Source organism: Microdochium trichocladiopsis (assembly GCF_020744255.1).
Source record: "Microdochium trichocladiopsis strain MPI-CAGE-CH-0230 chromosome Unknown B0I36scaffold_3, whole genome shotgun sequence".
In the NCBI taxonomy this organism is placed as follows: domain Eukaryota; kingdom Fungi; phylum Ascomycota; class Sordariomycetes; order Xylariales; family Microdochiaceae; genus Microdochium; species Microdochium trichocladiopsis.
In genome coordinates, this window is record NW_025763546.1 from 2,413,944 (window position 1) to 2,437,899 (window position 23,956).

Here is a 23,956-nt window from a genome sequence, read left to right on the forward strand (position 1 = left end):
AGACCTGCAATTGTGCACATATACTAACTACGGCGCTCAGTTTCATCCACCGCAATACTGATCACTCAGGTTGGTGGTGACTGCTGTGTTTACTGCACGCAACATTTGAGAAATATATCGGCTTCTTCGTAAAATAATTTGCGCAACGATCTTGGAAATCTGTGTGTGTGTAGATTTATGTACTAAAACTGGAAATTGGCGGCACATTGATCACAAGCACAAATGCCATGAAGGGCACAAGTTCATGGAGCTAGTCTCAGCCCGTGGCCTTTGCCCAAGCTCTCCATGTCCGCAATATTGATAATCCCAAAACTCCAATGAGCCCCAGAAAAGAAGTAGCCCGATCCATCATGTATTACACCATAAAAGCATCCTGAAATCCTGCGCATATCCTAAGAAGAGTTCAATTCGTGAAGGTAGCGGCCTATTGTAGCCCCCCCCCCCCCCCCCCCCCCCAAAGGGTTGAGTGGCGTCTAGTGATTGATTCGACGTCTCGACGAGACTAAGGTCCACTCCTAGATCTGAATGACAACAGCCTGGGCTGGCGCACCATCACCCCAGATCCCAACCACAGCCATCGCAAAGCCGACGCCCGAAATGATGGTCTGGAGCAGCTGCGTGTTGACAAAGGCCTGGACCTCGGCACGCACCTCCTCACCATTGACGTCGTCCTCCAAGTCCTCGCCGCTGATGCTGGCGCTGCCCTCGTCGCTGTGGGCATCAGAGCCCAGCATCTCGTAGCTCTGCTCCATACGCCGTGCGGCTGCCTTGTCCTTGCGCAGCTGGGCGGCGGCAGCTCTCCTCTGTGCAGCGGCGTTGCTGGACGACGGCGAACCCAGCAGCATCGGCGCGGCAAAGTCGGCGATGCGGGCGCCGAGGCAGAAGAAGGAGGTGTACAGGAGATAGGGATGCCTGAAGCCGCGAGGCGAGAGCCCAAAGGCGAGGAGGAAAGCGGAGCAGGAGACAGTGGTGAGGATGTTGAGGTTGGCCGAGGCAGTAGACGAGAGCGAGCGCAAGGCCTTTGCGGCCGACGAGGCGGAGGGAAGCTCGAGGAGGGACGGAATGGTGAGGGTGGTAAGCGTGTAAGAGGCGCCCTGTGATATCATGCATATGTGGATTAGCGATGGTGGTGCCCGGGTTGATGCTGGGCTGGGGGATGAACTGTGATGGCGCGTACCGTCATCAGACCGAGGGTGACGGTGCCCACGAACTTGCAGATGGAGACCTTGCGGGACGACATGGCTGCTGAGGATGGCGACGATGATGGGCGAGAATGTCTGCCACGAGCACGAGAAGCAGTAGTAGTTGGTGCTGTCGCTGAGTCGTGTGAGGTGAAGTCACGCTGCCGGTTAGGCAGATGACTGGGAGGACAGGGAGCTGTTGGGGATGGATGGGCGCGAGCTGGAGGTGGCGTGCGGCGGGGTCAGGCTTGCTCGGGCGACCGGGGCCGGGCTAGTTGGAGGTACTGGACAGTACTTAAGGTACCGTCGACGTCAGGCATCTGCGAGACGAGGTACCTTGGGCGTTCTCCAGCCGGCCAGCGATTTGCTTGCTTGCCTGCCTCGTTTTGTTTGTTCATTCAATGTTGCATTATTACATGTCGCGGGTACCCGTGCACGCTGCTTGTTGTGTCCACGGATGTCATGACCACACATTCATGTATCCATGGATGCACTTTGTGAGGGAGGGAGGACCAACTTGATGATGACGCATCGCCGCAAACCAGCACTGCTTGCTAGCGTTCCAGCAGCGAGCACAAGCACGACTGACTGACTGACTCAATTTAGCCTTTGAGCAGCCGCTTTGACGCCAGCAACCCACACCTTGTCACTTCCGCCCAATCCCTGCCATCAGAGATCTGATCGATGCCGCTAGGTACCACAATGGCGCCCTCGCGAAACCTGGAGCAGTGGACCATATCTGAGCCGAGCAAGAATCCATACTTATACAAGCAGGCATATTGCATCTGTCTTGGTGCGGCATCTCACGACGAGGAGGCGCTCGCCTGCGACGCTGCTGACCCTGCCACGTTGAAATGTGTGTGCGCCCTGACTCTGTGCCAGGAAGTACCTTGGCTGGAGTATGTGTACTTTAGGCGCCCGCGTACTGTGACACACGCCATAGTTGGCACGTCCAAACGGCATTTTGGTGTCAATATTTTCTCACGACTCCTGCAGCCAATTGCAGTTCTCTGGGCTTCACGATACACAAGCACGGCAATTCGGCTGGCTGGCGGCACCTTTTTTTTTTTCTTTCTCAGAGTTTGTGGTGCTATGTGTTTTGAAAATTATCATGACAGCCACGGCTTGAATGTCTCCCCAAGGAAGCCATTGTGGTCTGATGTAAGCATGCATCTTGTGGAACACCACACGCGTAAAATAGGCATCATACTTCTCCCCGACTATCCTGAGCCCGTGCACGGGAGTCGCCGACAAGTTGCATCCCAATTGTCTCGTTCCGCATCGCTCCCTCGCAGACAGGCACTGCGGCGCCAATTCCGCAGAGTGTGCAAGTGTGGATCTCGACCCCAACCCCAGACTTGACCCAAGGCTGACGAACGACCCCTGCCAGCCCCAGAGCCGAGGCTTCTGCTTCTGCTGCTCCTCCCCATCCTCTCGCACTCGCTCTGCCTGCCCCAAGGCGAAGCCCACTTCTCGGCACTTCCTAAGCATCAAGACTTCCCCCGTCTCTTTCCTCGCAGAACATTCCTTCCCACCACACCGCGGGACACAAGAAGCTCAACCTGCTGTGCTACACATCACCAAGGCGGCCAACTCCCCATCGGCAACTTATCGCTGTCTCAGCCCCATAGCGCCGCGTATAACGACGTCACCATGCCTGTCCCCAGGTCCGAATACCTCAGCAGCACCTGGAAGGATGGCATCTTTGGTAAACAACGAGTCACTCTCCCTACGACACCGCGAGAACACCATGACTGACACGCAGGCCCACCCTCTCGACAAACAGCTGGCCGAGTCGCCTTTGTGACTGGCGGCGCCGGCTCCATCTGCTCCGCCCAGACCCGCGCGCTCGTCGCCCTCGGCGCCAACGCCGCCATCATCGGCCGCAACGTCGAAAAGACGGAGCGCGTCGCCGCCGACATTGCCACGGCCCGCTCGGGCGCAAAGGTCATTGGCATCGGCGGCTGCGACGTTCGCGATGTACGTCCTTCTGCCTTGTTTGGATAGATGGAGACAAAAGTCTTCCGAGGTTTTCGAGTCTTTTTCGGCTGACGTGTGATGCTCATTCTCCCCCACCACAGCCTCAAGCTCTCGTCGACGCAGCCAAGCGATGCGCTGATGAGCTCGGTGGCATCGACTTTGTCATGTAAGCTCATCCAACCCGACTGCCACTCTCCCTTTCTCTCGGCGCGCTCGCAGCTGACAAAAGCTCTACCTCACAGCGCCGGCGCAGCAGGAAACTTTGTCGCCCCGATCGCCGGCCTCTCCTCCAACGCCTTCCGCACCGTCATGGAGATCGACGTGATGGGCACCTACAACACCGTCAAGGCCACGATCCCGTACCTCGTCGAGTCCGCGAAGCGCAACCCGAACCCCTCCACCGACGGCCTGACCGGAGGCCGGATAATCGCCGTCTCCGCGGCGTTCCACTACACGGGCTCGCCCATGCAGGCGCACGTCATGGCCGCCAAGTCGAGCGTGGACAACATCATGGTCTCCGTGGCCCTCGAGTACGGGCCCTTTGGCGTGACGGCCAATGTCGTCACACCCGGCGGCATCGAGGGAACAGAGGGCATGGAGAGGCTGGCCAGCAGCAAGATCAGCTCCAAGGAAATGGGCCGCGCGATCCCCTCGGGGCGCATGGGCACGGTCAGGGACATTGCGGATGCGACGGTGTACCTGTTCAGCGACGCGGGCAACTACGTCAATGGCAATATCCTCGTCGTCGACGGCGCGGGCTGGCGGGCCAGCCACTCCGGGGTCGGGCTGGATGTCGGCATGAAGTATCCGGATTACCTCCTCGACGGCAAGTTCTCGCCGCACGTCAAGACTGGGCGCAAGGAGAAGCCGAAGCTATAGAGCGGGGTGGCACGGGGAGCGGGAAATGTTAAGAGTTGAGAGAAGCTTGCATAATCATTCGCACGGAAGCATGCTGGATTGTTTATTATTGACATTTCCAAATATACATATACTAGACAAGCGACATCTGTATTCCCGTGGTCCGAACGCCTCGCTGAAATGGCACTAGAGGATGATGAAAACCGACAAAACAGGCAGTTTTCCATATTCGATAAAACCCGAATAAGAAGACGACGATGATGGCAGGGTAGCGTAGATCATCTAGAACGTGGCGTCGTCGGTGGGTATGGCGCAATGTTCGGCTGACCCTGACTGTGCGCTCCAGCGATCGGTGACAACGGTGATGGCTGTGCCCAATCTTGCGTATCGATGCCCATTCGCTGGTTGCCTGCGGCCGACGGCTGAGCTGTCTCAGCGTAAGGGGGAACCCGGACCGCATAGGTGTCGCTGGACCCGGTGTAGTGGGCTGGGGGAGCTGTTGCTGCTACAGGCGGAGCGGACACTGCAGATACTTGTGGCACATATTCCCCTGATCCGGGCGTGGTCCATGGGGCGGCATAGTACTGCGCCTCAGCCGCCCTGGACGAATTGTCCTGAACCCACGGGGGTTGATTTGCAGCCAGATCGTTGTGATACGGACTGGTGTAAGTGGCAGAGGTCGGCTCGCGCTCGTTCTGCCGATCCATAAAAGGCACCGATGTCTGCTCCCGGTGGCTGTCTGCAACATATTCGAAGGGGACCGATGTTTGAGGGGCGTATCGCATGTTCTCATGCATCGGCACTGATGTGGGCACTGGCAAATCGTCGTTGAGATGCTGCAGAGATATGGACGCAGGGTTCGTCCCGCCGATCGCAAGAGGCAGGTAGTCACTGCCGGTGGTCCAAGTCGCATTCAGTTTACTCTTCTTGCTAGACTTTTTCTTTCTGGGCCAGACTGAGGACACGAACGATGAGGACGAAGGGGATAAAGTTGAAATCGCTGGCATCGGAGAGTGCCGCCAACGGTGCAGGCCAAACCATATCGTGAAGATTATGATTGTGCTCGGGACTGTAAAGACCCAATAGATCCAGAAGTTGTCTTGTATGACACCGGGCTGGTCCCATTTTAGACTGGGAACTGCCCAGAGCGCGGCAAAGAAGGTACCGGGAAGGAAAAGCATCGTCATGATGGCGATCGTCTTCATGGCGGAGCTGTCCTTTTTGGCGGCTTCTGCGAGCTCTTTGCTGGCTTGTGCCAGCTTGATGCTGATGCGAGCATCCTCGTGTGTCAACAGGGAGGTAATCTGCGGACTTTGTCAGACTCTTAGTCGGGCGCATCTCGGCGCTCATGGTCCTGTTTGTCAAGACTTACCACAGTTGCCTGATTCCGCGAGCGTTCTTGGATGTACAGGATGTATTCTTTGGAGTCTGTCAGACTGCGCTTGATTGAAGGGATACCGCTGGTAAAAGCCTCTAGCTGCTCGAGGAACATGTCCTTGGTATGATCCATGGTGTACGACTCGAGCTTGTCGAGCTTGATGGCCGACATGAGATGAGAGGCTATGCTGAGGCCGATGGCGACATGCCTGGACTGATTGGCGAGGTCGACAAGCACGGAGCCGACCTTCCTGGATGCCTTGGTGAGCTCCTCCATATTCTCTTGCTGCTGCCGTAGCTTGGTTGTGACGGGGTTACCACCGTAGGGCCCGTGACCGGTGGTGTTTTCGAGGGTGCGAACTGCTCTGAGCTGCGAATATGTGACTAGGTCGACCCAGTTGCTGAGCTGCACCAGAGAAACCCAGGACAGGACAAATGGAGTGTGCAACCTGTTGCTCTCCATATTGAGAATGCGTTGAAAGTCTGCAAAGGAGCGACTGCTACCGCTGTCCCTCAGGAGCAGAATTGCCCTGGTGATTCGGGTTCTGGGGTTGAATGCCCACATGAGCGAGTAGAGCACGGTGCCAATATAGTAGCAATGCCTCCGTTGCCAGGACTCGTAGTGCAGCCCATAACGGTTGCTGCGGATGAGATGGAGGAACCGCGGATCGAGCCGGCAGGCGTTGAAGGTTTCCTGGAAAGTGCTCTCGGGCACGCCAATCACCTCGTTGTCGTCACGGGGGATCTTGACAAGGGACAGAGCCGCGCTGACGTCTGGCTCTGTCTCGAGGGCGCTCAGGCTCGAGATGGCGTTCCAGGGAAGCTGGTCGGTGACTGACCAGCCACGCTCGCGGGTGGCGTTGTTGTAGTTGCGGACAGAGATGCACTGGAGCGTCTTGATGTCGGGAGTATCGTCGGCGAACTTGTCGCTGGGCAGCCTCGCGAGCTGGCGGAGAGTGTCCATGCTGCCGGTGTGCGAGTTGCTGGTCCCGTGATGGAGAGGTACCCTTCCTTTCAACAAAGTTATTGTGTAGGTGGCCAAGAGGCAACGACGCGTGGGCGTTGCTCGTAACTACGTCCCAAGATGAGGGGAGCCCCGACAGCAGATGACGGAGGCAGCATTGTTTGCTCGCAAGGGACTCATGGAGGCAGGCAAGCACCATGGTTATAACGTGCGGGATAGGCTGGGGCCGATTGTTAAGCCCAGCTGAAGTCGCAACGAGACGCTTATGCACGTCGTCGGGCTGGAGAGGCATGGGTACGATGCCCGGGGGCCTGGCAAGCTGCTTGTCGTCCTGTCATCCCTGCAGTTCTTTCCGAGTCGACAGGCTCAGACCCGGGTGATTTACCCACTTGGGCAAAGGCTTGTCTCTGGATGCCAGAGACAAGGCTCGGTGCAGCACAGGGCGGCTGTGACTGGGGTGATCAAAGACGCGCTCAGCCTCCTTCGCGTCTGGCGCATGTTCCTTGGTTGTAATTGGGGAAGAGAGCCGGTCACGAAAAGGACAAAGCAGCCAACACCGGACTACACAAATGTTAAAATGTCCTTTGACGCGGCAGTGGCGCAGCTGCTAGTACGGTAAGAGGAAGGAGCAGCCCTCCCTCGACGCCCCGCCCCCAGTTCCACGCGCGCCAACGCTCGCAAGCGTTATCAATTGTTCGAATAAGCCCCGGCAAGGTGGCGGAGCCGGCCGGCCCCCGCAGCGGCTGGTCCCTTTTCCCGCTATTTTTAGCCCAACATACTTACCCAGTCGACCCCATCGCCTCTTGGTGCTCGCAGGCATCATTTTACTTTTCTGATGCTGGCCATAGACTGTGTTGGCGAGATTTCAAATCTTGATGCCGCCGACACTAGCGCGTGCAGAACAGCAAGGAGTGGTGTACAAACCAACATTGTCCCCCATGCTGTCCCCGTCCTTGCACCTGGCGCTTAGGCAGGATCTTTTACGGCTCTGCGTGTCCTCGTCCGTCCAGTGTCAAGCGCGGATGAAACCCCTAGGAGGCTGAGAGATCGAGGGTTTGATTATTCATGGGAACTCGTTTATAGTTAATAATAAAACAAGTGCTATTTCGGGTGCGGGGCTTCCAGTGGTGCGCACTTTTCTCATGCTCCTAGTGTCCGCACATTGTGCGACTCCATCGTCCCGAGAACCCTTGTTCTGGCGTAATCTCGATAGCTCAGGAACAGTGCCTGCAGGTCATTACTGTATTCGGACGAGGGGAGTGATCATGCTGGAAAGTGGAATCCCATAGCACTCCCCAAGGTCGAACATGCGACTTTTTTCTCATACTTGCTGCGCAAAACGCTAGTGGGCTGACTTTGTCCTAGAGCCATTCTCGAAGGAACGACTGCCCCATCGACAGGCACGCAAGCTTCCAGCTCCCAGGTTCGTGGAGATGGGAACAGCTTGGTATCGAGCCAATTGCCCCCCCCCCCCTTTCTAAGAGTTATATAGTGAAGAGCCTCGCATCAGAATCTCACCACTATTTCATACCGTATCCGTAACAGACACATGCCAAGCAAAATCACCGCCTCCCCAATGAAGACAGATACCTCAGCTCTCTCTCAATCTCCCCAAGCTTCGGACTCACGCTCTCGGCACTCTTGAGCGTCAGCACGGCACCCTTCTGCGCAACGTCAACCAGATCCTCGACCTTGCCACCCTGTGCGAGCCCGGCGACCAGCACGCCGAGGAAAGTGTCCCCCACGCCATTGACGCTGACAACGTCCTGCTCTGCCACCGTCTCCACCGTCGGGAACATGCGCATGTACAGCCCGCCGACCTGCGTGTAGTGCTCGGGGCTGCTGTTGCTTCGGGACAATATGTACGGCTCGTGCGCGGCGTCGAAGAGCCTCGGGTCCTCGCGCGGGAGCACCGAGGCGAGCAGCGCGCCCTTGCTGCCCATCTTGGTGATGATGGTCGGGATGTACGGCAGCAGGCGGACAATCTGCTGCGGGATGCCCGTGTCCGTGATCTCGGCAGACGTCAGGGCGACAAACTTGTCCCGCGCCCCCTGCAGGCCAAAGGCATCTAGCACGTCCCACCACTTTTGCGACTCAAAGTAGTCATTGGCCTGGGCGGCGTCGTGCATCGCCTTGAGCTCGTACTGATTTGGCGAGGCTAGGTGGACGCTTGCGTTGGGGAAGACGCGGAGCGGCGCGAGCGATTTCGTGCCGGAGAACAACCGTGTAGACTTTTCGAGGGAAACGGGCTCAAAGGCAACTTGTGCGGTCGTCTTGTTGTCCTTCGCGGCGGTGAGGAAGGAGCGGATGTCGATGTCGGACCAGTTTGCATCGACGACGAGCCATTTCGGTGACTCTGTCGAGATGATCTCGTGCCAGTGGGCCGGGAAGGATTGAGCCGTGAAGATGCCCATGTCTGCCATGGCCATGACGAGGTTCTTGTTGGCATCGTTGACCGCGACGTATTGCGCGGTCCTGTTTCCTGGGTGCTGCTGGCCGTCTAGTCGTCTGACCAAGGAAGTGTCCATACCACATGATTCGAGTGAAGTAAGGACTGTAGAGCCAGCTCTAATATCGACAACAAATCGTGGTCAGACAGAAATATGAACGCAAGGCTCAAAGGGTTGCGGACCAAATCCGCAGCAGGACTTACAAGTCGTCACCGATCAGACTGCAAAGTTTGACTCTGCTTTCACTGTTTGCCCTGTGGGCTGCGAGAGCGACATTGCGCCCGACGCCGCCGATGGACTGGCTGATTTGAGCCGGGTTAGATGTGTGCAAGTTTGGTGCAGGCGAGCTGTCTGCATTCCCACTGGTGTAATCGCAACTCAGATCTACAGCCACTGAACCAGCGACCAGGATATCGGCATGGGCGGGCTTAGGTGATGCCTCTGGTTGGACTGCGGCGGCATTTGGCGGTACTACAGGTCTCTGGCTAGTTGACTTCACCCTGGACGGCACATTCATTAGGCACTGTTTGTACACAAGACTTGAAGACGCAAAATGCTTGATTTGAGGCTCACTGCTTCACAGGTAGTACAATATCTCCGGAGACCATCTGCGAAATAGCGGTGGCAATCTTGGCTGCCCGATCGACGTTGGACTGGACAAGTGCCTTGTTGGCTGGCACGCTGCGGCCATTTGTGAGCTCTTTTATCCTCTTGAGGATGAATGGGGTGTTCTCGTTTCCATGGGCGCCCTGCTCATTCGACTCTCTGACGGCTTGGTCAATGATGCTGTTCATCTCGTCTCTGGGAATGGAGTACTCTTCAGGGATCGGTGAAGCGAAAATAAGCCCCGTCTCAATGCTGAGGCGCTCCTGGGCTAGGATCATGGCGGCAGCTTCCTGTACGTTGTACACGACCGAGGGGCTGTTGATGCCGCTCTCACGCGCCCAGAAAGCGGGAAAGTCAACCTTGGGCGCCCCGTTGTCGGAGAAGGTCGCCACAGGGACGCCCTGGGTTTCAAGATACTCCAGAGTCCTTGGGATATCCAAGAAGCCCTTCGAGCCGCTGCACACGACCGCCACACGAGTCCGACCGAGCTCTGTAAGATCCGCGGACACGTCCATGCTGTTGTGACCGCCTCGGTGCACGCCACCAAGACCACCTGTGCCAAATACCCGGATGCCCGCGAGGCGTGCAAGCAACATGGTGCCAGAAATGGTCGTGCCACCATTCATCTTCTCACCCATGAGACCCTGTTGACTTGGTTAGCCAGCTGCCTCGACCACCAGTTGGTTGGCCCACATCGAGATGGCGCTCACCTTGCCGACCATGAAGGCAACATCCCTGCGGGAGACCTTCTTTGCCGAACCCTGACACATGCGATCGATCTCGTGCGGCAACAGTCCCACAGACGGGACACCGTCGAGAATGCCAACCACGGCGGGGACACCACCGTTGGCCCGGACAATCTCCTCAAGACCCAGGTCCTCGACAGCACCGTGGGTGTAGATGGTGGACTCGAGAGCGACGACAGGCTTGTTGGTGGCAATGGCATCGGTGACTTCTTCAGACACGTAGAGAAGGTCCTTGAGCCCGCCTTGCCATACAGGAGACGAAGGGGTCGAGAACGCCCTCGCTGCCGACAGACGCGCGGCGGTCCTTGTATGGGCGACGCGGCGAGTCAAGGCCACCGAGGCCGACCGCGAGGCAAGTGTCCTGGAGAACATTGTTGCTGTTGCGTTGGTGGTCGGCGGGGAGCCCCGAGTTATGCACGGGCGTCGCAAAGAGTTGCTTCTGGCTCTGCTTTGAAGGCCGCTTTGCAGCAAGCTCTCGAACGGGCAGGCAATGTCCGTGAGATCGCACCAACTTCGACTGATTTGAAGAATTGAAAGGAGGGCAGTGTCGAGGTCGAGCAGGCCGACAGTGGTGGTTGCTACCCGGCGGGGGGAGTTAAAAGGAAGTCGCGGGTGGTTATCGTCGGCAGGGTCCTCCGGTGGCCGATCACGGTGTGCGCCTAGAGTAGCGCGCCTGGTCGCAGTGGGCCGGCCGGCGACCGGCGCTCCGCTCCGTTCAGCTCAGGAACCATACGAGACTACTGCTCAGATTGAGGTGGAGAGCGGAGGACAGCCCGGTCGACAGGTCGAGATAGGGAGGCGTAGCGCCATCGTTGGAAATGTTCTTGGCGTGGTCCAGGAAGAAGAGAGAGAGCGCTGGCTTTGTGCTGCCAGTGTCTGAGAGCAGGAGTGACCACAATGGATAGAGGCCAGGGAGTTCTCCACAGACAGGGCTCCAACACTCAGCCGCCCATCTCCATCTACATGGCCCAGCTCACGTCGATGGGTCGAGCAAGTCTCTTTAACAAGTCGTCTGCAATTCGCCTGACAAAGGGCCTCCCCATCATGTTGTCAATTCTTTATGGAGATGAATGCCCCTGCTCGGCAGAAACCGAAGGCACGAGGTCCAATCTCTCGTCGGCGTCCCGTCTTTCCGTGACCCTGGTCTGACGTCGACAATCCGGTTTCATGAACCTGGTCTTGCACACAAGCCTGCCCTCCGTATCCATGCGACCACCGCAACGGACCCCAAGTGCTCATGTATAGACCGTCCCATCCCATCCTACTCGGCCGACAATCATTCAGTGCCTGCTCGTGATTGTCTGCTTGTGCTCGAGTATGCGCTGGAGAACACCAGGTGCCGCCATTCCATAAGGTGATTTCGACATGCTGGTCACTATGTCTCCCTGGTTCGCTGCTGCGCTGGTCGCAGTGGCCTCGCTGTCTGGGCTGGCAACCGCCCAGGAGTTCACCATCGCCAACGGGCAGATCTTCACACCAGGTCCTGCCGTGCTCGATGCGCCGCAGCCCGGAACGCCTCTCGGCGGACGTAAGTACTATACTTTGCTTGTTACCCGACTCTCCCTGGGCCACACCCGTGGTCTCCTCAGCCTGAGGCACAGTCACTGACGGCGACCTTGCAGAGCTCCTCGAGGTCGCTCTTGACGTCTCCGCCAACGGCAGGCTGCAGCTACCGCCGTACCCAGCCGATACGCCCAGCCGCATCCACAACATCACCATCTTTCTGCAGAGCTACGTTACAGGTCGCAACTTCACCATCACCAATGCCACGGCCTCGGCCGGCAATGCGAGCCTGGGAGACATCATGCTCTCCGAGCCCGGCAGCACCGTCAAGCACGTCAAGTGGATCTGGCCAGACTGCCTGATGGGCAACGGGCCGCCAGCGACGGCTGAAAGTGATCGTGGTCGATACAACGTAGGTCAATCATCATGTTGCGTGTTTCGAGATAGTCTCTCTTCTCCTAGGGGTTGTTGGGGCAGCCAGGAGAGCAACTACTAACGACCCCGCGACAGATCTCTATCCGCCAGAACTTCCTGCTCAATGGCGAGTCACACTACACCATATTCAACGTGCCCATCTCCGTCACCAACAGCATCCAGAGCATCGCCGGCAGCAGCTCAGACTTTGGCGGAGGAGAGGGTCAAGGGGGCCGACCGTCTTGTGATCTTCTCAACAACCCCCTGGCACCATTTGAGGAAGCCGAGGAGGCTTTCTTGACGAGCACCAGAACCGTAAGGGTGCTGTTCGCACCGGGGGATGCGATAACAGTTCAACAGACATTCGCCGTGCCGGGGGCGGGTGCTGGTGCAACGGCATGGCCGTTCAGGTGGTTGACAGCTTTCCTGTCCCTGCTTGTGTTGAGTATATTGTCTTAGTACTCGTTAATTTGGAGCATGACTATTACTTTCCTCGAGAATGTGCATGATATTCGAGAGAGATGGACAGAGGCCATAAATGTGCCTGCGAACCACTTTCGGTGGCACTGACTAGAATCTTGCAGGCCTTGTTCGCAGGAGATGCGGCACACCCGGATTCATCCTGTTCTCCAACAATTTGACTTGCCCGTCTCGAGGATTTGGGCATTCGCAATACATGGATACGTCACATATACGACGATCCCCGCGTTTAACACACATCCCTGCTCACCCATTCGACACAACTATCTCCACGCTAGCACAACGTTTTGGGTCTGGCAGCACCGACGCACCAGCCCTAGAACTGGCTTCTACTATGGTATAACAATACCCAAAATCTGGTCTCGCAAGCTGTATATTTTCCTTGCATTTGTCGAACTGGGGCATCTTGCAGAACCAATACTCTGCCATGGAGTAGCAAATGGCCCATTTGAGGATTTATTAGAGTCCCTGACTACACTAAGTAAGCAACTGGTGTTTCCGTGGAGCATATAGTTGGTGAGTCGGTGCGCACCCCACACCCGTTCATTACTATCCTTTTGCAAGCGTGCGGTACAACCCGCAATTATATAAGTAGCTCGCTGTGTCCTCATTCTGCAACTCTGCGGGCGTTGTTTCCCTACTTGTTCACAAATGCTTTGAGGCGCGACCTGCCCAGCTGATCACCGAGACCGTCTCAAACTTGTATTTCTATCAACTCTGAGGTTGCCAGGCAGGTGCTCTTTGACTCAACCCGTCAGCTCGTCAGGGGGGAACATCATTTCATACCCTCAATTGACGATAGCTCCCTCGCAGTTGCTTCGCTTCCCTCCCTCCCCGCAATGGTCACCAAAGCCTTGCAGAGAGACTAAATATGCCCACGCACAAACGCTGGCTCCCCCGTGAAGGGTTCTACGCGGACGTCCTGTTTCAGCTCATTGGAAGGACCGCGTTCAACCCCGCGCTGCTGGTCCCGCTGTTTCTACTCACGCGACTGACGGAGCGAGGCAAGGCTCTGGCGCTGCTGCACCCTCTGGCTGCTTCGCGGCTGGGCACACTCACATGGATAGCTGTGGCCCGTTTGGCCAACGCATGGCTCTCGGACCGGGTGATCAACAATGGCCTAAGCGATAGGTACGATTGGCCAAGGGAGATTGCTGTGGTGACAGGCGGAGCTGGCGGGATTGGCGGGCATCTGGTCAGGCTGCTGGAAGAGAAGGGCATGAAGGTGATTGTGCTGGACATCTTGCCTATGACTTACAAGACTGGTAAGGTCTCCCAGAGACAAGCACAAGCTCCTGTAAAAACGAGCTGTACTCCAACACCACTGACACGTCTTGACGAAATCGCCCAGGCCCAAATGTCCACTACTACCAAGTCGACCTCACTAAGTCCGCCAAAGTCGCCGCAGTCGCTACTCGGGTTCGCGAGGAGATCGGCTCACCCACAATTCTGATCAACAACGCGGGGGTCCTCCGGGGTAAGGCGATCCTCGATACGTCCGACGAGGACCTGCGCTTCACCTTCGAGGTCAACACGTTTGCGCACTACTACACGGTCCGCGAATTCCTGCCCGCCATGGTCCGCGCGGACCACGGGATGGTCGTCACCGTCGCCAGCGCGGCGAGCTACTTTGGCGCACCGCAGGTCGTCGACTACAGCTCCACCAAGGCGGCGGCGCTGGCCTTCCACGAGGGACTCGCCGCGGAGCTCAAGACGCACTACCGGGCGCCCCGCGTGCGGACCGTGATTGTCCACCCGGGGGCCGTGGACACGGCGCTGTTTGGCGGGCACACGAACCAGACGCCGTTCATGACGCCAACGCTGCACCCGGAGACGGTCGCCGAGGCCATCTACGATCAGGTCATCACGGGCAGGAGCGGGCAGGTGCTGCTCCCAAAGTTCGTCAATGTGCTGCCATGGTTCCGCGCGCTGCCGTCCTGGCTGCAGTATTCTGAGCGGGCCAAGTCGAATGAACTGATGGCCAAGTTTACCGGTCGGGAGGTTGTCGCGGATTTGAAGAAATATTACAAGGAATCGTGATGGGCGTTTATGTCTTTGACGACCACAAGTGGAGAGAAGATATTTTAGGCCAAACTGGAGAACGGAAGCTGCGGTGATGCAGGCATATCTGAGACACCACGACCTCATCTAATCTACTTGAACGGTGCCTGCAATGGAACCAGTAGATATACGCCTGTGGATCATGTACGCTCGAAACTAAGTCGTATCCATGAAGTTGTCGACTGGATGTTTGTTGAGGCTGGAAGCTCTCCACCTAAGGCCTGACATGGAGGGTATCCACTACCTGCAACCAAACCCACTATCCTCAGTGCTGCGAGCAGGGGTCTAGCGCCCGCGTTGGCGTCCTATCGATAGCCAAAAATTTCTGGGAAGCCCGCCGACGGGTCGCTGTTGCTGCCCTCTGGTGCTGTGCTATTATTGTTTGGCCAGGCCTCGGAAGTTTTGTGCAGGCAAGAAAGCTTGCCGCTCGTCACAACAGTTTCCTGCCAGCACACGCGCGCCATCGAGAAAACGAAGTCACGATGCCTCCCACAAAGAAAGGCAAGCCGGTTCCCGAGGAGGACGACGACTTCATGTCGTCCAGCGCCGAGGTGGAGTCTGTCTATGGCAGCGACAACGACAGCGACAACGAGCACTCCCTCCCGGCCCAGAACGACCCGCGCATATTCGACAAGGACTCTGACGAGGAGGAGCTCGAACGTCTTGTCCTCGGCGACACTGCCAACTTCAAGGATGCTCTGTTCAGCGGCGAGGGCATTGACGGTGCCAGCTCGGCACTCGGGGGTGGCAAGGGCCACGCAGAGGGCGAGGACGGTGACAATTCCGACAGCGCCGAAATGGACGATGCGGACCTCTTCACATTCGACGTGGGCGGCTCGAAACCAAGCGGCGGCGATGACGGCGAGGAGGGCGGTCTGCAAATCACAAAGGGATCGGGAATGGGTGCTGGCCTGAGCCACGGTGACCCGCCGGCGTGGGAGGACAGCGACGACGAGCGCTTCACAATCTCGCTCGCAAGCGTGTCGCAACTGCGGAAATTCCGGGTCAGCGAGGCCGAGGACATTGTGAGCGGATCCGAGTACATCAGGCGTCTGCGGACGCAATTCTTGATGCTGAACCCCAAGCCCGATTGGGTGCGGGAGGCGGAGGAGCGGCCCTCGAAACGGCGGAGGAGGTCCTCTGCCGCCGCCAGCTCTGACGACGACGACGAGTACGACTCGGAGGCCAGGGGCAGTGACTCGGACGAGGATATGCGCGCGGGCGATGTGGACGGCGCGGAAGCTCTCCCTCTTGATCGCTTCCTCCGCGATGCCAGGGCCCTTGCTGGCGGCGATGGCCAGAGGTCGAGAAAACTTCGCCCCGAGGTCATTGACATCCAGCGGTCTCGCGACATCCCCGACACGCACAAGGAAGTCGTGACCTCGTTGTCGTTCCACCCAGAATTCCCCGTCCTGCTCTCCTCGAGCACGTCCGCCATTATGCACCTTCACCACATCGCGCCCACCGCCCACCCGACGCCAAACCCGCTCTTGACCTCGGTCCAGATCAAGCAGGTCCCCGTCCAGCACGCCGAGTTTCTGTATCCCGAGGGCGACCGCATCTTCTTCGCGGGCCGCAGGCGATACATTCATTCCTGGGAGCTGTCTACGGGCGCGATACAAAAGACGAACAAGGTGCAGGGCCACCGGCTGGAGCAGAAGACATGGGAGCGCTTCAAGACGAGCCCCTGCGGACGGTATCTGGGCCTGATCGCCTCGACACGCAAGGGCGGCGGTATTATCAACATCCTTAATGTCAACACAATGCAGTGGATCGCGGCCGCGCGGCTGGACAGCAGGGGCGGCATCATTGATTTCTGCTGGTGGAGCAACGGCAACGGCATGACGATTCTCGGCAAGGGGGGACAAGTCGGAGAGTTCAGCATGGCATCGAGGCGGTTCCTGGGTATCTGGAACGACGAGGGCTCCACCGGAGCATCGGCGCTGGCGCTGAGCGGACCAGGTCGCAGCGGGAAGAGCGCGCCAGGGCCCGCGCTGCTGGGCGGCGACAGGTGGGTGGCTGTCGGCTCGACGAGCGGCATCGTCAACATCTACGAGCGCGAGAACCTCATCGCCAAGGACGCCAAGGAGGACGACGAGGACCAGGTCACGCTCAAGGACCGCCCAACGCCCACACGCACATTCGAACAGCTCACGACGCCCTGCACGGTCCTGACGTTCAGTCCCGACGGGCAGCTCCTGGCTCTGGCGAGCAAGCACAAGAAGGACGCCCTGCGGCTCGCGCACCTGCCCAGCTGTACCGTGTACAGGAACTGGCCGACGGAGCAGACGCCCTTGGGTCGGATATCTGCCGTCGCGTTCGGCCGCAAGAGCGACATGCTGGCTGTGGGCAACGACGGAGGCAAGGTCAGGTTATGGGAGATCCGCAACTAGATGAGGGTGGTGTCTTCCAGGAAGTGTGCTTTCCGAGCTTGGACATGACGCGGCATTTTTGATCGAGCGATAGATATCATCATCAGGGTAGAGAGAACAGAAAATGTCGAGTATAATGAGAACGCGATATTATTTCCCGCAATTCTCCCTCGAGTTGAATTGTGGCTCTCACGCAAATGGTCTCGATAGGTTATTGTCAACCTGGAGCTTCTGCCGTGCCTGATGACCCGGCTTTTGACTTTTGTCTTTTTTCATCTTTCTTCGCCTTTTCCCCCTTGCCACGATAAGTAGAATTTGGCATATGCGTTGAAGCTCTCCGGGAAGCGCACAAGCACTTCCCTCCGTTCCCCCCTTTGCTCCTTTGCAAAAGGAGTTCCATCAAATCTCATGACCCCGTCTCTCTGCCCATGCAGTGCCCATGTCATGAGATCGAACTCCCCAGCTCTCCCCCGCTCTTTTCTGGCCGTGCTCACGCCGGCGCGGTGCCCTTCCAGTACTGCGTCGGGACGAACGGCATCTTGGTCACGACGGCAGGCCGCTTCTTCCCCCTGACCGAGACCTCGACCTCGGTGCCGGACTTGTGCAGGCCGTCCTTGATGTAGCCCATGGCGATGTTCTTGCCGAGCGTCGGCGAGGGGCACCCGCTGGTGACGACGCCAATCTTGTTGCCCTGCTTGTCGGTGATCTCGGCGCCCTCGCGCGCGGGGGCGCCCGTGACGACGAGTCCGACCCTCCGCCTCTCGACTCCCTTGCCGCCTTTGCTCTTGAGCACGAGCTGCGGCAGGATCACCTCGGCGCCGTGGAACTTGTCGGTGGCCTCCGGGTCCCGCCGGTCCTTGCCGACGACCCAGCCCAGCGCGCCCTCGACGGGCGTCGTCGTGTCGTCCAGGTCGTGCCCGTACAGGCACATGCCGGCCTCGAGGCGCAGCGAGTCGCGGGCGCCCAGGCCGGCCCACTGGAGCCGCTCCGGGCCCGCGGTCTCGAGGAGCGCCTCGGTCACGGCCACCGTGTCCTCGGGGCTGATGGAGATCTCGAACCCGTCCTCGCCCGTGTAGCCCGCGCGGCTGACGAGCACGGGGCCGGTGCTGCAGCCCTTGATCTTGAGGAACTTGCTCTGGCCGAAGAAGAGCTCGCGCAGGTTCCCATCATCAATGAGGACATCCTGGAGAATCTGCTCGGACATGGGGCCCTGGAGGGCCACGAGGCCCCATCCGTCGAGGACCTCGTGCCTGACCTCGCCAGCGCCCGGGGTTTCGGAGCGGAACTGCTCGAGCTGCTCGCCCAGGTACTTGAGGTCCTTGTCGCGGCAGGCCGCGTTGGTGACGACGTAGAACAGCTCGTCGCCGAGCTTCGTGATGACCGTGTCGTCCACGATGCCCCCCGTGCCGGGCCAGAGGAGCGTGCTCAGGGTGCCCTGGTGGACGGGCAGCGTCTTGAGGGACGCCGGGGTGACGCGCTCGAGGAACCGGACGGCCCCGGGGCCCTCGAAGCGGTGCTGCACCATGTGCCCGACGTCAAAGAGCGAGGCGTTGGTCCGCGTGAAGTGGTGCGAGGCGCTGACGCCCAGGCTCGAGTACTGCACGGGCATCTCGAAGCCGCCAAACGGCACCATCTTGGCCCCGTGCGCGAGGTGCAGGTCGTACAGCGCGGTGCGCTTTAGCGGTCCAGACGACGGCGACGAGGACGAGGCATAGCTACGGCGGCTGCTGGAGAACGGCGGTTGGGTCTTGCCGGCGACGGTGCTCCTGGATTGTGAGGATGTCGTTGACGGTGAAGCTTTTGGGGAGCTCCGAACAGCGGCAGATGACGCAGCTCGGGCGCCGAAGGGAGCAGCCGCGGACTGCTGGAGAGAGTGTATGCGCGTGGGCAGGCGGCCAATGACCCGCTGGAGTCTCATCGTGATGACTGTCAACAACCAATTGGCAGATATCAGATGCAAAGGAATCGATTGTTGGAGGTTGGAAGGTCACGACACAAACGCCGCCTTCTCTGCAAGCAGATAACGGACATGCCGCTTCGGCTACAGAGGGCCCAGCGCTGGGCAACATAATTGGCGGGGGCAGGTTGGCCACATGCAAGTGCCGTGCCCGCGCCGATGGCGGGGCTCTGCTGGGACAGCTCCGAGTCATGTCTTTTCCCAGACAGCCTCGTTGCACAACACATTCATCTTCCGGGCTACGGATAGCTTTGCTGAAACAGACATTAACTGCTTGCTGGGGGAATTGCCCCAAGATGAACCAGCTCAAGTCATTGCTGCAACCCCGTCAATGCACAAGAATGGGGTGGTCCCTGGACGACACGCACATGCTATCAATGTCAGGGGTCCGTCCTATCAAGCAACAATGACAAGACCAATCATAACGAAGAACCCTTTGCAAACACAGAGCACCCAACCTTGGGTTTTTCAACGCCAGGGCTTACGTAACGAACCTGCCACGGGCGAGTTCATATCTCACGGTGTGCTGTTTTCAAGACAGAGTATAGTTTCCAACATATCCATTCTAAGCGCTCGGGTCATACTTCGTGTCTAGGGCACAAACAGATGGAGATACTTCTTTTGATCTGTCCCAGATAACAAGTTGTACAGACTTCATCCCGTGACGCCTCTTCCATTTTGGTTCCAAACTCATGATAGACGTCTTCGTATGCCAGAAGGCCAGGCAGGCGCACCCGATGAGCGAGTGCGTGTTCACAACACGGGCGCAAAGCGGGAGGGCAGCCGATGGGTAGGAGTAGAAAAATGCGTTGTTTATGGACTATATCGATTGCTCCGGAAAATGACAAGCGAAATACAATCGGCCCATGCGAACTGCCGAAGAAACGATGTGAAGCCGAGCCGTGGTAGATGAAGCAGCGCGTCTGGTCCTTTACTGGTGGCCGGCCTTGCGGAGAGTGGTAGCGAGCCACTCGAGACCCTCGTACAGACCGTCACCGGAGGTGGCGCAAGTGGATTGGATGTACTGTCGCGGACGTTAGCAAATCCTTCGAGGAAAAGCGACCGCCCAATGTCTGTCTCAGTGCAGCGCGCATATCATGGAAGAAACTTACCCAGGCACGCTGTCTCAGGCCGTGGAGACCAAGCTTGTCAGTGATCTCGGCAGCGTTCATGGCGTTCTGCGAGGAATTTCAAGTTAGCTTCAGGCCGCAAATAGTACTCGTATCCAAGGATGGTGGAAACGTACAGGCAGATCCTGCTTGTTGGCAAAGACGAGGAGGATGGCATCCCGGAGCTCATCCTCGTTGAGCATGCGCTGCAGCTCTTCGCGGGCCTCGACGATACGGTCGCGATCGTTGCTGTCAACAACGAAGATGATGCCCTGGGTGTTCTGGAAGTAGTGGCGCCACAGAGGACGGATCTTGTCCTGACCACCGACATCCCACACGGTGAACTGGATGTTCTTGTACTCGACGGTCTCGACGTTGAAGCCTGTATGGAGGTAGCGGCTGGGTTAGATATCGATGTTGTGGACATGTTGTGGTTCGTCCAATAAGTTCAGGGGAGCAGGTGTGCGTACCGATGGTGGGGATGGTGGTGACGATCTCACCAAGCTTGAGCTTGTAGAGAATGGTGGTCTTTCCGGCAGCGTCCAAACCGACCATCAGGATTCTCATCTCCTTCTTGCCCCAGAGCTTGTCGAAAATCTTGGAAAATGTGAGACCCATTTTGGCGACCTGCTATCGAAAGACACGGGAGGTGGGTATTAAGGGTGCTCGGTTGAGACTTGAAATCTGGAAAGCGTCGAGTCGGTCAGCGCTGGATCAGGGGAAGAAACTCTTGGAGAGTGTCGCGCCAGGGGTCCGTGATAAGCGAAGGGGAGGTTGGTGGCTGTCCGATGCGTCCAATCCAGTCTCCGTCGTGTCGCAGCATGCTCTTTATGAACTCCCTTCCGACGGCCAAGGACACATGTGCAGGTACCAGTTCCGCCGTGACGGGCCACTCTGGGTAACGTGGATGACGGAATGGACTGCGGAGCCAACGGCGATAGGGGTATGAGGCTGACCAGGACTTGCGACGGACGACCAGATGCCGGCTAGGCTGCGACAAAGAAGTAAAGGCAGCAGCTGCAAGGCGCGCACGTGCAGGACCAGTGCCAGTGCGATGAGACTCCAGAGGAGGCAGCGGCTGGTGGCCAGGACGACACGAAGGCACACGAGGCCGGCGCAAGTGGGAGAGACGGCGAGGCAGCGAACGCGCACGGGGTCAGATCCCACGAGGCCGTGGCAAATGGAGGGCAGGGGCAGTATGTGATGAAAGCAGAGGAAGCCGGGGCACTTACTAGACGGCGGCAATGAGACCTGCTCAAGTGAAGAGAGGACGTGGGATTGATGCCGTGGAGATGTGGATGTGGATGGGGATGATGATGGGGGGTGAGGCAGGCAGGCAGGACGGAGGCAGGAGGAAATAACGAAGCGTTGCAGGCGGAGGGCAGGCTGGCCAGGCTGGGCTGGGCTGGCTGAGCAGAGCGAGTGGGCGGCCGGGCAGGAGTGGCAGGTGGGATGGCCCAGGGTGAGGGCGTGCAAGGTGGGCTCTGCAAAGTGTGGCGTGGGCGGCGAACGGGACAGCAGGGCACGCCTGGCGGTGAGTGAGAGCACCTGGCAGCAGGGATGCCAAATGCCAGATGCCTGTGGCCTGGCGGCGGCGGCTCCCCAGGCCTGGAGGGCACCTGGGCAGGGAGACTGCAAGTGGACGGATGGCTTCACACGACATCATCCTGTCCTGGCAACAGCGTGCCTACAGACTGCAACATCTGCTCTAAGAGCCCCTGTGCAAAGCTTCACTTCTTGTCGCTCATGAGGCCCACCACGGCCTGCGGCTTGGTGCGGCTTTTCCTGCTGCCTGCGTCATCTGGCCAGCTGTTGCTCGAAAAAAGGGGAGCTCGATCGCATCTACCTTGGGGACTGATCTACTTGGTACGTATGTATCTGCCAGGTGTTCACAACGGACATGAGTAAGTAAAGGTAGAGTATCTTTGACCTCGAGCCACATCGGTTCTATCTTGTGGCCTGCTTTCCTGGTGTGCCCCTCCCGGTACACCTCCCGGCAAAGACTGGGACCAACTTCATCAAGCCGTCCAGGCACCTACAGTTACGGCTCCTCATGAGGTGTTGACAAGCAATATTTGATGCACTGCCGCAGAGGACACAATGCTTCATGGGTGTCCCGGCAGTCGACGAGCACAAGAGTGGGCTCCAAACCAGACAGTTGGCCACCACTGGGCCGTCTCATTGGCCAGCCCAGGCGGGCCTTGTGCGAGCCAGCCAGGCACGGGAATTGTGGATGCACGAGATTGTCCAGGATGCGTTGTCGTGATAGGCACAGCATCGCCGCATCCACCACGGGCGTCTCCCGTCCTCGCAGATGTGCATGTCGCAAGAGCTCTCTGGTTGCGTGTGGCTGGAGGTTTCTCGAGAGCTTGGAAAGGGGGTCGGTTTTCGTGTCTAGGGGCCTCCCTCCGTGCCTCTGATGGACTTGACCGGGAACTCTACAATCAGACACATATACCAAGGATGGGAGCCTTCTAAAAACCTCAGGGGGAATTTGCTTTGGGTTCTAAGTCTCAATCGTGTGATTCTCAACGGCTAGCCAAGAAACCCCAGCCGACGTCACCAAAGCGTAGGATAGTGCACCTGGTACGTCAACCATCTCGTGCTGCACCGGCGTCGTTGGACACAATGCAAGCATTGTTTGTGTCTTCCGTTCTTCCCACAAGCTGAACCCCTGGACCTGAGCATCTGGCTTCTCTTGCCTGGGGGGAACAGCGCTAGTACCAAATTGGAGGGCGGATCCACACCCACCTTGGCGCTCGAGGTCCACGGAGATCACAAGTGTCCAACTCTGGGCCACCTGCAACGAACTAAGCACATTGTGAGAGTGACGGGAGTGTCTTGGAAAGCACCCAGCAACCACAACGAGACCACGACAGCCTCTACCAGCCAGCATCTCGACGACAACAAACCACGGCAAGGACAATTGGCCCACCCGCAAAACCAAAACAGCCATGCACGTCCTCAACTCGGCGCTGGCCGTCCTGGCCACGCTGCTCCCCGCCACCATCCTCGCGCACAACATCCAGCTGCCCGCCCACGGCCGCGAGTGCTTCCACGAGGAGCTGCACCGCGACGACAAGATGACCGTCACCTTCCAGGTCGGCGACCGCGAGTTCGGCAGCGCGGGCAACCTCGACATCGACTTCTGGATCACCAACCCGCAGGGCAACTACGAGACCTACCAGAAGGCCGTCTCCAACGGCGACTACTCGTTCGACGCCAAGCAGGACGGCAAGTTTGTCTACTGCTTCGGCAACGAGGGCTGGGGCGCAAACACAAAGGAGGTCTCGTTCAACGTCCACGGCATCGTCTATGTCGCCGAGCACGAGATGGACCGGGACCCGCTCGAGACGGAGGGTAAGTCTCTTGTTCTCTCTCTCTCCCTCACTCGCCATCTACCCATCTATCTCTCCTTTGCAATTTCCGTCTTCTCAGGTGTCTCTCGTCTGGGGCTCCCCTTCTGCTGCTGCCATCGGCGCTTCAATTGTCTGACAAAATTCGCTAGTCCGTCACCTCGCCGAGCTCATCGCCTCCGTCAAGGACGAGCAGTCGTACATTGTCGTCCGCGAGCGCACCCACCGCAACACGGCCGAGAGCACAAACAGCAGAGTCAAGTGGTGGAACATCTTCGTCATCGGCGTCGTCATCGGCGAGTCCCTCTTCCAGGTCTGGTGGCTCCGGAGGTTCTTCGAGGTCAAGCGCGTGTTATAAATTTAAAATTTAAAATGAAAAGGAGAAGGGAAGGGGAAATGCCAAACTAGCTCTCTGTCCTCGGAAAGAGCTGGACGTGCTGCACTTGCGCAAGGAGATATACGCGGCAAGTAACGGGTTCTAGCAGACGATGATGAGCATGGCAATGGGCGTTCGTAGAGAAGCACCGCTCTGATCGAGTCGA

At 58.3% G+C, this 23,956-nt stretch overlaps 10 protein-coding genes across 10 annotated transcripts; 5 read left to right on the top strand and 5 right to left on the bottom strand.

Annotated features, from left to right (window-relative positions):
- Window positions 1-456: 456 nt before the first annotated feature.
- On the bottom strand, window positions 457-1,357 carry B0I36DRAFT_318076 (uncharacterized protein). The gene is made up of 2 exons (XM_046153244.1): window positions 1,178-1,357; window positions 457-1,094 (listed from the first exon to the last, which is right to left on the bottom strand). The coding sequence occupies exons 1-2, from the start codon at window positions 1,238-1,240 to the stop codon at window positions 516-518; spliced, it is 642 nt and encodes a 213-aa protein (XP_046015403.1). The 5' UTR covers window positions 1,241-1,357; the 3' UTR covers window positions 457-515.
- A 1,477-nt stretch (window positions 1,358-2,834) lies between these two features.
- Window positions 2,835-4,040, top strand: B0I36DRAFT_360700 (sporulation protein SPS19; the record flags this gene model as incomplete). Its single annotated transcript, XM_046158358.1, has 4 exons — window positions 2,835-2,889; window positions 2,968-3,161; window positions 3,263-3,327; window positions 3,404-4,040. The coding sequence occupies 4 exons, from the start codon at window positions 2,835-2,837 to the stop codon at window positions 4,038-4,040; spliced, it is 951 nt and encodes a 316-aa protein (XP_046015404.1).
- Window positions 4,041-4,184: 144 nt separating this feature from the next.
- On the bottom strand, window positions 4,185-6,458 carry B0I36DRAFT_90892 (uncharacterized protein). Its single transcript, XM_046163566.1, has 2 exons — window positions 5,392-6,458; window positions 4,185-5,323 (listed from the first exon to the last, which is right to left on the bottom strand). Exons 1-2 carry the CDS (start codon window positions 6,358-6,360, stop codon window positions 4,298-4,300), a joined length of 1,995 nt encoding a protein of 664 aa, XP_046015405.1. The 5' UTR covers window positions 6,361-6,458; the 3' UTR covers window positions 4,185-4,297.
- Window positions 6,459-7,662: 1,204 nt separating this feature from the next.
- On the bottom strand, window positions 7,663-10,873 carry B0I36DRAFT_90922 (Indigoidine synthase A like protein-domain-containing protein). The gene is made up of 4 exons (XM_046163567.1): window positions 10,127-10,873; window positions 9,384-10,060; window positions 9,014-9,310; window positions 7,663-8,928 (listed from the first exon to the last, which is right to left on the bottom strand). Exons 1-4 carry the CDS (start codon window positions 10,532-10,534, stop codon window positions 7,923-7,925), a joined length of 2,388 nt encoding a protein of 795 aa, XP_046015406.1. The 5' UTR covers window positions 10,535-10,873; the 3' UTR covers window positions 7,663-7,922.
- Window positions 10,874-11,419: 546 nt separating this feature from the next.
- On the top strand, window positions 11,420-12,715 carry B0I36DRAFT_90942 (uncharacterized protein). Its single transcript, XM_046163568.1, has 3 exons — window positions 11,420-11,690; window positions 11,785-12,077; window positions 12,176-12,715. Exons 1-3 carry the CDS (start codon window positions 11,528-11,530, stop codon window positions 12,536-12,538), a joined length of 819 nt encoding a protein of 272 aa, XP_046015407.1. The 5' UTR covers window positions 11,420-11,527; the 3' UTR covers window positions 12,539-12,715.
- Window positions 12,716-13,198: 483 nt separating this feature from the next.
- Window positions 13,199-14,942, top strand: B0I36DRAFT_318090 (estradiol 17-beta-dehydrogenase). The gene is made up of 2 exons (XM_046153245.1): window positions 13,199-13,824; window positions 13,911-14,942. The coding sequence occupies exons 1-2, from the start codon at window positions 13,431-13,433 to the stop codon at window positions 14,597-14,599; spliced, it is 1,083 nt and encodes a 360-aa protein (XP_046015408.1). The 5' UTR covers window positions 13,199-13,430; the 3' UTR covers window positions 14,600-14,942.
- On the top strand, window positions 14,943-17,145 carry B0I36DRAFT_318092 (U3 small nucleolar RNA-associated protein). Its single transcript, XM_046153246.1, has one exon. The coding sequence runs from the start codon at window positions 15,103-15,105 to the stop codon at window positions 17,011-17,013; it is 1,911 nt and encodes a 636-aa protein (XP_046015409.1). The 5' UTR covers window positions 14,943-15,102; the 3' UTR covers window positions 17,014-17,145.
- On the bottom strand, window positions 17,146-19,012 carry B0I36DRAFT_318093 (uncharacterized protein). The gene has a single exon (XM_046153247.1). It carries the CDS (start codon window positions 18,908-18,910, stop codon window positions 17,483-17,485), a length of 1,428 nt encoding a protein of 475 aa, XP_046015410.1. The 5' UTR covers window positions 18,911-19,012; the 3' UTR covers window positions 17,146-17,482.
- A 700-nt stretch (window positions 19,013-19,712) lies between these two features.
- B0I36DRAFT_90998 (ADP-ribosylation factor 1) lies at window positions 19,713-20,860 on the bottom strand. The gene is made up of 4 exons (XM_046163569.1): window positions 20,529-20,860; window positions 20,196-20,440; window positions 20,062-20,127; window positions 19,713-19,973 (listed from the first exon to the last, which is right to left on the bottom strand). The coding sequence occupies exons 1-4, from the start codon at window positions 20,674-20,676 to the stop codon at window positions 19,881-19,883; spliced, it is 552 nt and encodes a 183-aa protein (XP_046015411.1). The 5' UTR covers window positions 20,677-20,860; the 3' UTR covers window positions 19,713-19,880.
- A 2,152-nt stretch (window positions 20,861-23,012) lies between these two features.
- On the top strand, window positions 23,013-23,772 carry B0I36DRAFT_372869 (emp24/gp25L/p24 family/GOLD-domain-containing protein; the record flags this gene model as incomplete). The annotated part of the gene is made up of 2 exons (XM_046160150.1): window positions 23,013-23,418; window positions 23,567-23,772. The coding sequence occupies 2 exons, from the start codon at window positions 23,013-23,015 to the stop codon at window positions 23,770-23,772; spliced, it is 612 nt and encodes a 203-aa protein (XP_046015412.1).
- Window positions 23,773-23,956: the final 184 nt, after the last annotated feature.